Raw genomic sequence first — 12607 nt, forward strand, 5'->3', positions numbered from 1 at the left:
AAGAAAAGGCTTCACTCTCAGGTTTAGTATTACTGATGGTTATCTCCTCCTGTTCCCAACACCACCACCACCACCACCACCACCACCACCACCACCACCTCCTCCTCCTCCTCCTCCTCCTCCTCCTCCCCCCCCCCCCCCCCTCCCCAAAATTCATCGTCTCTCCTCCGTTAAGCATTCTTCTGACAGATTTCGTGTCTTAAGTCTTTCTATATATCCCAGTTCCTGCAGATCTTTTATCACTTATATCTACCGTGGTGGTGATCTGATCTTCCTCTTTTTGTCAGTATGAGAGAATCTGATTGGTTGACCTGCTATGATGCATTCTGTAGATATTTGCATACAGTGCAAATTTGTTTCATGTTCCGGGTTTGGTCATGTTTTACGCACCTGCGCCTGTTGACTACTAGACACAAGACGATGTATATGCTTTCAGGGCGACTGGTAGTGCTTATTTTTTTTTGTGTTATGGGAAAGACCTTTTCTGAGTTTATAGTGCTATTTTTTTGGGAAAGTTTGTGTTCCAGCGATTCCCCCAGCTGCACTGGTGCACAAAACTTAAGAATGAAAGTAACTTTTGCTGATGTGTTTTCTGCTGAACAACATAGTTTGATGAAGCTTGGACCCTTTGTAGAAACAAATGCTACAGTATCTTTTCGAAGACAACAATTACACTGAAGTCACCACAATTCATGATAGTCCCCTGGACATTACATAAGGCAGGACATGGTTTCTAATCGGGTGTGTGATCACCATGGATGGTAGTGCTTGCTCTACAACATGCTCCCATACTGGGCACAGGTTTGGTATGGAGTTCTTTTGGTAGGGAGTCCCAGTTCTCCACCAGCACAGTTGACAACTGCTGGATGGTCAGTAGTGCTTGTGGATGTGCTACAATATGCCTCCCCAACGCATGGTGTTTAAATTGGGGAACAGGCAGACCAGTTCATTTGCCAAATATCCTGTAATGTAAGAGCTTCTCCGCCTGCACTGTTTTATGCAGTTGCACTTTGTTTTTCATATAAATGAAATCTGTACTTAATTCACCATTGGAAAAATGTGCGTGGAGGAGGAGTACAGTGTCACAGTAACACTGACTTGTAAGTGTACTGTCCTCAAAGATTTGGAGGTCAGTTGACACGTGAAACATTATGCCTCTTCACACCATAACACCTGGACCATCAAAACAATCATGCTAGACAGTTTTTCTGGGTGTATTGTGTGTTCCCACACATCCAGGGTCACTACTCAGATAATCTGCTCTCATGCAAGAAGAGCACGCAACCCCACTGGTACAGTCCATATGCTCTTTGCACCACCGAAACCAGTGCCACCAATGTGTGGCTGTCAATAGAACACAAGATACTAGTCGTGTGGCAGAGAGACAAACCCCTTGCAGCCATTATGGAGTGAGAGTGCTTGCCTTGCACTCCTGTTAAATATGGTTGCAATTTCACCTGCTATTTGATGTTGCACCCCTCTTTCCTGTTGCACAGCGTAGTGGTCATTTGTTGTTGTTGTTGTTAACTGTATTCAACCACCACCTTTGCGTAGTTTCCTTTGATGAACTACCACCTCTGCTTTGGGTAGCAGTGCGCATTGTTCACAATGCTCCCCAGTAATATGAGCCAGTGTTGTGACTAATACCAAACTCCTAGGCTACACTCTTTTTACTTTGTTCTCCATTGAGTTTCTGTACGATTCTACCCCTTGTGAAGTCATACAAATGTTGCCTCTGGGCCATTTTGTGATGATTACCACCTAGTGGAGTGCACCATAACTGCTTGCTAATATACACACACTGTCTTCCAAAGTTCATGCAACTGCTGCTGGGAGAGCTCCACGAATTACTAAATATATTTATGCTACTTTATCTAGCTCTTTCTTCAGTTTTGCAGAGCAGTATATTTAAACCTGAAAGTCTCCTTTATTTCTCTCTGCTGCATGCAAGGAAGATCACGATGTTCATGGTGTTTTGTATTTTTTCCAAGTGTCACATTTAGCGATACCTTTGCTGCTTGTTTGAGAACATTAGAGTGAATTTACTCATATTTTTATTGAAATAGATTTAATTTCCAGGTTGTCGGCAAATGCCAGGCAATCAACAGTGATCCTATTGCACTTCTTCAGAGAGATATCATTTACAAGAACTTCTCTGACTAACGTCTTTTGCCACTAGTTTATTACCTTTCCCAGTGCTTGAGGGGATGGGGGAGGGCAGGGGGTCCCTGTTTTAATCCTTTACCGACTTTAGAACTTCTTGAAATTGTTCCTCTGAACTTTACTCGTGATTTGGTAGTGGTTGAAGTCTGCTGGAGAAGATGATGGGTCTGCTTGTTCAGTCCTGGTTCATGCAGGACTTTCGTGAGAGTGGGTCCATTATTCGAGTCATACACCTTCTTGAAAACAAACAACAATTTTCACTTGTAGCACTCATTTCAGGTTGAGTATTGTCTAGTTGGCATCTGGCTTAGTTTTATACGATCTTGGAGAAAATCTTGTCTGCAGGAGGTATCAGGAAGATCTCTTGCTAATTATTGACATCTGTCAAGTCTCCTTTATTGCAAAAGAAATGAATCAAAGTGAAAGTCCAATCACTAGGTAATGTTTCCATCTCGCAAATGTTTGTAGTATCTCTGTCAACTTGTTTACAGTCCTGACTCCAGCTTGCTCCAATAGTTCAGCTACTGTTAGGTAGTCCTTATACTCATCGTTTTTAAGGAATGGGTTGTAGCTGAGAGTTTGGTCACAGGATGTTATCTGGATAAGTAAGGAATGTGTCAGATGTCTCAGAGCTAAGGAGTTTCTCAAAGTAACTGACCAGTAGGTGGCAGTTTTCAACTTCACTGTAGGCTAGATCATTGGGGTTCCTGTTTTTATCATTTATTGCATTTTCACTTGTGACAAGTCGTGCAGTGATTTGAAGAATACCTGAAATTATTTATCTCCACAGAACTGGTTGGATAAGTCAGTTAAGAGGGCCAGAGGAGTGCAAGGGCATGCCTACTAAAGTACTGTAGTATTCAAGTCAACCTTCAGAATGGATAATTTTCATTAACAGCAATTGTAAGCATCTCCCTCCCCCCCCCCCAAACAGCCCACTTTTGGTCACTGAATGCTGCTACAGTACAGAAACTAGTGGAAAATGACCAATATGTTCCTAGAATCAAATACGGCTGTCACTGGATGAGTCTGTAATGGCATTTCGCAACATACTACAAGACCAAGTTGAAATGAGAGTTTTGTTCTCTGTAGGAATCACTTATCTGAACAAATGTCACATAGTTGCTTGTTGTTTACAGAAATGCCATCCTTTTAGTGTAGAATGTGAGTTTCACATTTGGGTCCAGCCCATCTCCCAAGCAACAAACACCCCTTATCATCACAGTGATTCAAACAAACAGCAAAAGAACTAGTGTGTTTGATGATGAGATCCACCAGTTTCTCAGTAATTGCTTTCAACTGGTAACAATAACCATTTAATGACACACTAATTTGGGCAGAATAATGATCTAGTGGGGAAAAGTCTGCTTTAGGCTTTTCCTGTGACAACATACAATTTGCTCAAGATCAAGATCAAGACACCCCACCCCACCCCACCCTCTCCCCAGTTGATTCTTCCTGTGGATGGGATGTTAACAGCTTACCGAACTATTGACATCAAGATTGATTGATGAAATCCTTACATCAGAATAATGATTTACCTCATTACTAAAAATTCCGTAGTGGCTGTTTAACTGCAGGAGACTTCTGATCTAATGGCTTCTTCCCTATAATTCTGATCATGTCAGTGAGATATTACCTTTTTATTCAGTTAGAAGACAATTGAAATGAATAATACTTTGGTTAGCAATTTCAAATTATGAATAGGTGCATTGAATGTACTGGTAAAAAATGTAAAAATAAAATAAGTGGAGTTGTATTTGAAAGTGTTCATATAACCATTTGTACTGAAATCTATCATGCACAGCTAAAAGTAAAAGTAAAAGTTCAAATTGAGGACAGTTTTACTTGTGTTATTTGTAAATTATTCCGTTTCTTATCACGTTGGTTTTATAATGCTGTCTTCCTTATGCTATTGCACAGTTTTGACTGTTAAATCCATACTTATGTCATTGGTGTATCTCGCAGAAAGTCTCTGTATACAAACCTAAATATATTCTCGCATGTCAAAGGTAAGTAAAACCTCTAGCTTTTGATGAACATTACCAGGCAAAAATGACTGCCGTGATTGCTGCTGTCATATCCTGTTACAACCAATAGACAGCCTGTAGTACTTCAGTATGTCAATGATAGCTGAGAAAGCTTGTGCTATCATACATCAACATAAACAAGTTACTGTATTTCTCTGAAAGGTATCAGCATCAAGTATCCACTCCTAAGGGTATTTATAACTGCTCTCACAAACATGTTACTACACATTCTGAATTCAATGGCCTCCCTGATGACGTAAACCCAGTAAGTAGATGCACACATTTCTGGACAATATTATGAGAGATGTGGACATTGGTGTTTGCAATAAATTCAGTGGTCAATCTATAAATATAACTTGCATTCAAGCAAAAGTTTACAAAATGGGAATTTACTCTCTTTTTTTCCCCATTCCAACAACTAACTTCTTATACTTACTCACTTACTTACTTACTTACTGCTTTGGCCACACAAACCACAGCTGGTCTTTGGCCTCGCCAATCAGCCTCCTCCAGCGTCCTCTGTCCATGTACTCTTCTTCAGACAGACCCAGCGTACTCATATCCTCTCTCACCTGATCAATCCATCAGAGTCGTGGTCATCACCATGGTCTTTTGCCTCTAATATCTTCCTCCACTACCTGCCTGATGATCTGGCCTTTTCGGCACATTACGCGTCCATACCACTTCAGTCTTTTTTTCTTTGATCACTGTCTTGATGTTCATCAAGCTCCTGCAATTCACAGTTCTTTCTTTTCCTCCATTCTTCTCCCTCCTTCACTGGCCCAAAAATCTGTCTGAGGATGGTGTTCTTAAATGTCAGCAGTTTTCTTTCCATATTTTGGGTGATGGTGCAGGTCTCTGCTCCATATAAGACTACAAGTTGTATTACTGTCTTGTAGATCTTGGACTTTGAGGATCTTGATAGAAGCCAGTACTTTAACAGCTTTTCCAGAGCAAACCATGACCTGTTTCCTGTTTGTATCGGTGCGGTAATTTCCTGGTCTACCTCGTTTCTTTCATTGAGTATACCCCAAGATATTTAAAGTCTTTTACCCTTTCAAAGACTTTGTCCTCCACCTTCAGGGGTCTGTCATCATTTTCTCTGCTAACTACGAGGTATTTTGTTTTATCCATATTCAACTTCAGGCCTGCTCTCATTGCCTTTTCCATTAATGTTCTCGTCATCTGAACCAGGTCTTTCTCTTTCTCTGCTATTAAAACTACATTATCTGCATAGGTCAGGGTGTTGATCCTTCTTCCCAGCTGTATACCTTCTCTAGGCTTGCTACCTTTCTCAGGGCCCTCTCCAGTACCAGGCTAAACAGGAGAGGGGAGAGGTAGTCTCCTTGTCGCACTCCAGTCCTCACCTTTAACTTCTTTGATATGTTTCCATTTACTTTCACCATACGTGTTGTCTCCTGGGTGCATATCTGTGTCAGTTTTTTGAGTTTTCTGGGAACTTGAGCCCTTTCAGGTTCTTGCCATATTGCTTGTCTATTCATATATCAATGAATTGCTAAAATGATTCAGTATCATATACCCAAATGTAATTTGAATTCTCAACATAATGAAAGAAGTCGTAGGAAGGCTAGAGGGGAACCAGATGTGAACGTGTATTCTTCGAAATTGTCCACAAATAAACCAACAACTGAGGTGAAAGAGAAACTGTGTCATTCCTGTCAGTCATTTTGTAAGTAGGTTGTCACCAAAGCATACCAAAAAATTTAGTTGAAAAGATAATTGTCAGCCAAATGTTTTAGTTTACTCTATAGTGACTAATGTCCAGGAAAAGCATAAGCTTCTCTGGCTTTTTTCCATTGGTTCTGTAATGTCAGTGAACACTTGAATGCTTTTAATATACTATGTTAGCCAGGGGTACCAGCATCTTTAGTATCTTGGTTCAGCATTTGGCTAACCAAGTTCAGAGTTGAAATAGAACAATCTATTCCTTCCCATCTCCTGGACGTCATGACGACAAATTACTGCTGGTTGAGAAAGTAATGAACAGTAATAGTTACCACTCATGGCAGACAACTGCTCTTGATGTTAATGTAATGAAGATCGAAAGCTCAAGTTAATGCTCACATTTGATGTGGCAAGAAACACATTAAGTATGCAGTTGAGGATTTATCAGATATTTAATAATAGGCACCTATCAAGTAGCATGTAGCATTGTCTATCACCCTGATAACTAGGATGAAACATTATTGAATTGACTCCAAGACATTTTAAGCATTGGTGAGCCATCCTAATCCACAATTGTTCAATTACTCCCCACAGTTCAAAGACTGGTCAGAGTGGTTTAAAGTGCAAATGTGTCACTCTGTAGCCTTCAGTATGTGCTCAATAGATTGGAGATTGGGTAACCTGATGGACCACTCAATCACCTTCACATCCACCGAGTGTCCCCCGAATCATTCTGACCCTACGTGAGGTATGGTGTGCTGCACTTTCTTGCAGGAGGTACAGATCACCTGTGGGGGGTGCTGTAGCCAAGCAAATGGATGCTTATTAGAGGACAGTAGCTTCCTTGTCTTTTACTAGTGAAGTTCACCACAGTAGTTGATTCTGGTGGCAGTTGTTTTGGTATTCTCTTTACATGAGAGCATGTGAAAGCCAATGCCTGCATGACTACAGGTTTGTGTGTGTGTGTGTGTGTGTGTGTGTGTGTGTGTGTGTGTGTGTGTGTGTGTGTGAGGGGGCAGGGGGGGGGGGGGTGTCATCCATCCACATCCCCACCACCATCACCATATGCACTAGCATTATGCATCTTACCGAACCTGCAGTCAACTTTTACACCTATGGCCAGTATAAAGTTTGATGAAGTCTCAGTCCTGTGGAACATCACATAACTACTACATTCACTGCTACATGAGAATGACACTTCAAACATAGCAACTGTGATTAATTCAGAGAGAGAGAGAGAGAGAAGCAGCTTGTGACCTACAAAGAACAGACTGCTATTTAACTGCAACAAGACAGATCATACAATCTTTGACTGAACTCTCAAAATAAAATTTTGTTATCAAAGAATGAAATTAAATATTTCAAATTCTAACTGCTGAAGGTGGATGGGAAGCTTGCTTGGAAGTATCTTATTGAGGTTCTTGTGAAGAAACCATGTTTCTATCTACACTATGAAAATAATCTTCACTGACACTGAAATTGGCAACTGTAAGCCTTACATTGCTTATTTTCATTGCTTTATCACCTTTTTTCTTTTCTACTATTTAAGCATCAGTTGTGGAATTGGTGGCAGATAATTTAATTCTGAGCATTGATATTTGAACATATTTGATTATAAAAACATTGTGGCTTTTTAAAATGAGAACTGCACTTTTTATCACAGTTACATAGATATTTTATCACCCTTCTGTGTTCATGTACTCACTTTTTAATCCCATAATTGTAGTGCCTGATCAGAGCCGGATTCAAATGTAATTTTATTGTAGTTATTTTTGATGACATTCACACCTTTTGGTAACATCAGAGAAGTTTTCAGTCAATAATGTTACCCAGCTTTCAGAACACATTGCCTGATGAAGTGAACCACCCGGATGATACGATCAGATGTTAATGGGACTTTGTCCATGTATACACGATTGGTGAGTACGTACACTGAAGAGCTAAAGAAACTGTTACACTTGCTTAATATCATGCAGGGCCCCAGCAAGCACACAAAACTGCCCAAACATGACATGACATGCCATGGAATCAACTAATGTCTGAAGTAGTGCTGGAGGGAACTGACACCATGAATCCTGTGTGGCTGTCCATAAATCTGTAAGAGTATGAGGGGATGGGGATCTATTCTGAACAGCACATTGCAAGGCATCCCAGATATGCTCAATAATACTCATGTCTGGGGTGTTTGGTGGCCAGTGGAAGTGTTTAAACTCAGAAGTGTGCTCCTGGAGCCACACTGTAGCAATTCTGGATGTGTGGGGTGTCACATTGTCCTACTGAAATTGCCCAAGTCCATTGGAATGCACAATGGACACGAATTGATGCAGGTGATAAGGCAGGATGCTTACGCACGTCACCTGTCAGAGCCTTATCTAGACGAATTAGGGGTCCCGTATCACTCCAACTGCACATGCCCTACACCAATACAGAGCCTCCATCAGCTTCAACAGTCCCCAGCTGACATGCAAGGTCCATGGATTCACGAGGTTGTTTCCATACGCCCACACGTCCATCCGCTCTGTACAATTTTAAACGAGACTCGTCCAACCAGGCAACATGTTTCCAGTCATCAACAACCCAATGTCTGTTTTGACGGGCCCAGGTGTGATGGAAAGCTTTGTGTCGTGCAGTCATTAAGGATACAAGTGGACCTTCGGCTCCAAAAACCCGTATCGATGATGTTTCATTGAATGGTTCGCACACAACCACTTGTTGATGTCCCAGCATTGAAATCTGCAACAATTTGCAGAAGGATCTTTTTTCCAGCCACAGTGATGTTGGAGATTTGATGTTTTACCAGATTCCTGATATTCACAGTACACTCGTGAAATGTTTGTACAGGAAAGTCCCCAGTTCATCGCTACCTCGGAGATGCTGTGTCCCATTGCTTGTGCTGTGGCTGCAACACCACATTCGAACTCATCCAAATCTTGGTAACTTGCCATTGTAGCAGTGGTAACCGATCTAACAACTGCACCAGACACTTGTTGTCTTATATAGGCTTTGCAGACTGCAGCATAGTATTCTGCTTGTTTAGATATATCTGTATTTGAATACGCATGTTTATACCAGTTTCTTTGGCACTCCAGTGTATATGATTGAGAGTTTCAATTCTCTCTGTGACAGATAGAACAGCTGCCAGAGTGCATTAGTGGTGTTGATGTTCAGTTATGTTACCAGGCCTTATAGGATGTAACGGATGTGAAATTGCAGATGTTGTATGATCACTGAAGGACCCCGAGGTGCCTCATGCTTGTGATTGACAGATCTACCACCACCTGACAGTTTGAAAAGGGTCTCGCTGTGGGTCTCTAGTTGGCTGGCAGCTCAAACTGTGCAATATCCAATTTTATGAAGCATTCAGATATGACAGTGGCTCAGTATTGGACTGAATTGGAAAGTGAGGGCTGTCACAGTCATCATGAAAGTACAGGCCAACTACGTCTAACCACCAGAAAGGATTATGGTCCTATTGCTCACAAAGCACTTGACAACCCCTTTGCATATGAACCTGACATCTGGGAACAAGTAATGGGCATGCTTCAACATTCTGTGGCATCCCACACCATTGCTCTAGTAGCACACGGGGTAGGGAATTATAGCCATAGTCTGCTATTAACAACACAACACACAAATGGCAACATTTGGAGTGGTGCTGGTAATGGGAAGCATGGACTGCTGGATAGTTTTGCACTGTGTTCAGCAATGAATCACAGTTCTACGCTACCCTGGATGATCACTGTTGGCAAATGTGGCAATGTTCTGGGGAAAGGTCCTAATCTTCCAATGTTTGGAAGAGGCATAGCTGTGGCACTCCTAGCATCATTGTGTAGGTAGCCATCGGAAGGAAGGAAGGAAGGAAAATTAGAGTTTAACATCCCATCAGGGAGCCACAGGTAGGACATCAGGCAATGGCTAGTAGGAATGGGAGGAACTGATGATACATTACAGACTTTGTATGTCCTCACGTGTTTTCTCTCATGTGACAGTACCTTAATTTGTCTACATGACAATGTTCTTCCACATTTCACACAAATTTCTGTGAACTATCTGCATGGCAATGATTTATTCCCATGGTCAGCAAGAACCCCAGATATGTGTGCGATAGAATATGTGTGGGACCAGTCCGAACATCAACTTTGTCCCAGTGCCTGTACCCAGGATATTAAGGACTGTTTGAAACAGTTGTGGGACAGCTTGCCTCAGGAGGGGTCCATCAAGTTTCATTTCGTTTTCTCCTCCCGTCCTGGGTGCTTCACTTTTTTGTCAGGCTGCACATATGAAACAAAGCCACTTGTCATGTAATTACCCACTACTTTGTTCATGTTTTCTCACTTTTAAAATAGAAGTGTATGCAAAAATGAAGTCGGTTTTTTAAATTGCCTAAGTAGGATGCTTTATCATATTTTAATTACTGTGCTAATATTTTAAGACCACATTTGTATTTTAGGTATCTAGATCTCTCAGAGGAGGAGAAAGAAAAACTGAAAGGTTCTTACAAAGTAGCCCGTAAATTGGAGAAGCTGGAAAGTGCTGGTCAAGATAAGTAAGTGCTGTAGGAGGAATGGTATATCATGACATCATTAGTTTATTATTCAGTATTTACTGTTTTATTATCTGTTCAGGAGCTCTTGACTATTGCCATGTTATTAACACTTCTTTAAAAAAATTTGTTAGGGATATTAAGAGTGACGAGGAAGATGACGACGACGATGATGAAAATGGTGAGGATGGCTGTGCCAGTGGTAAAACTTCTCCATCATCAGGTAAATATGATTTCTTCATTCTTCTGAACATTTGGAAATATTGTTGACAGTTTCTCCTTCAGTCCAAGCCTTAACTTTTTATTTTTTATTTTATTTTTTTTTTATTTTTTTTTTTTTAATTAAGCATCTGTTCTTGTTGATGCATTGCAGCATATCTTTATTCTTTAATCAATGCATCTGATTTTCAAGTCCACATCAAAAGCTTATGATTATTTCATTTTTGCTCTTATACTGTCCCTATTTCACACCCATTCAGAGCTGTGTTCCAAACAAGCTTTAATGTTATTGTTGTCCTGGTTTCAGTTTGTATTTTTGAATATTAGTTGCCATTTCTCTTTATTAAAAGCCCTTTTGCCTTGTACGATCCTTGCTCCTCATCCTCCTTACACCTGTGTTCTTTTTCCAAGATAGAGAAATTTGTACAGCTTCAAGAGTTTCATGTCCATATTTAACATTTAGCCACCCAGCATATGTCTGGCTGCTGTGCATATTACAGCCAACAACTACATCACTAAGCAACTCTCTCAATTCCTATTCACTTTTATAGATTACTGCTATGTCCTGAGGATGGCATCATTCCACTTTTCTGTCCACGACAAACACTCTGACACGGAGGTAGTCCTCTACCTCCCTCGTGGCTTCTTTGATATACAAATTAAATGTCAATAGTGAAATGAGCTATTCTGCAATATACCTTTCCCTGTTCTGCCCTCTTAGCATTCCATCATTACCAACTACTGCAGTGTATCTTGCATAAAGAGAGTGGATTACACTTGTATCCACGGCATTGTTACTGTATTCCGTAAACATTTTATTCCCTTCCACATTATCAAAAGTCTTCCAAATTTATGAATGCAGTGCATGTTTCCTTTTTGTCCCTAAATGTACTCTGTATTACTAACCTCAGTGCTAAAATTGTTACTTGGGTGCCTCTCCAGTATTAGATAAAGCCCTCTTGTGTTTTGCTTTTGTGTAATACTGGATTGATTGTGCAATAATTTTCACAGTTACTCAGCCTTGATTTCTCAGAAGAGCAATAAATATATTTTCAAAATCTGATGTAATTACCTCACATGTTTATGTCCTTACACTGCCCTGTGACTTAAACCTCACAAGAGTTTCAGTGGCATTTCATCACTGTTTGGGCATTCATTGAGAAACTAATCTGCGTTAGTAACAGTTTGAGCTCCGATATAAAAACTGACAAGTACTACCCACTAGTCGCATAAATAAACACAACTTTGTATGTTATGTAATATCCTGATAATAATTTGGCCACTGCACATAACAGAAACACCACCAATGAAACAATACCTTAGTGTATTCCTGATTATATTTGTTAAATAAGGGTTGTCTAATCGTGAGGGAAGTTATGGTAAGTTGAGTTCATAAATGGAAGTCAGTTTCATGAATTGCTGAAGTTTTATTCAGATTTAAAAACCACATGATATTACTCCAGTGTTACCCTTGGGAAACAAAAACACAGAAAAACAACATTGAGAAAATTAAGCTAATGATGTGTTACTGATATCATTTGGAAGACCAAAAGAAGGATAAATCAGAGTTCCTCATCTGTGCAACTCTCATTTTCAAACAAAAAAGAGAAGCAAAACAATGAACTCCTCATCCAAGATGTGGAAACAACCAGATAAATGCAAGCTACTCAGAGTATAGGCTCTGAGGTATGAAATTAACACCTCATGCTGTACAGTCAGCATGGGATGACAGCAACGATCGTAGCCAATGTGACCAAACAAAATTGCTTCAGATCATGAAAATAGATGGGCATGCTGCAGAAATTTCCCTGATGTAGCGTGCAGATACACATGAACATTTACTAGGTAGGTACCAAGTTTGAATGGTCTTCCAGAATTGGAGGATGTGGCACACACAGTGTCTAAAAAGGGGGGGGGGGGGGGGGGGGCGCAATCTACAGGATTGGCCAAACAGAAATACTGTTAA

The 12607-nt window shown here is 40.5% G+C and overlaps 1 protein-coding gene across 1 annotated transcript in view; it reads left to right on the plus strand.

Annotated features, from left to right (window-relative positions):
- Positions 1-12607, plus strand: part of LOC126470174 (egalitarian protein homolog) — an 83636-nt gene that overhangs the window by 59731 nt on the left and 11298 nt on the right. Inside the window, exons 5-6 of the mRNA XM_050097820.1 lie at positions 10330-10425; positions 10557-10645. Of these exons, the coding sequence (XP_049953777.1) occupies positions 10330-10425; positions 10557-10645 (185 nt within the window). The remainder of the gene's footprint in view (positions 1-10329; positions 10426-10556; positions 10646-12607) is intronic.

Source organism: Schistocerca serialis, chromosome 3 (assembly GCF_023864345.2).
Source record: "Schistocerca serialis cubense isolate TAMUIC-IGC-003099 chromosome 3, iqSchSeri2.2, whole genome shotgun sequence".
Lineage (NCBI taxonomy): Eukaryota > Metazoa > Arthropoda > Insecta > Orthoptera > Acrididae > Schistocerca > Schistocerca serialis.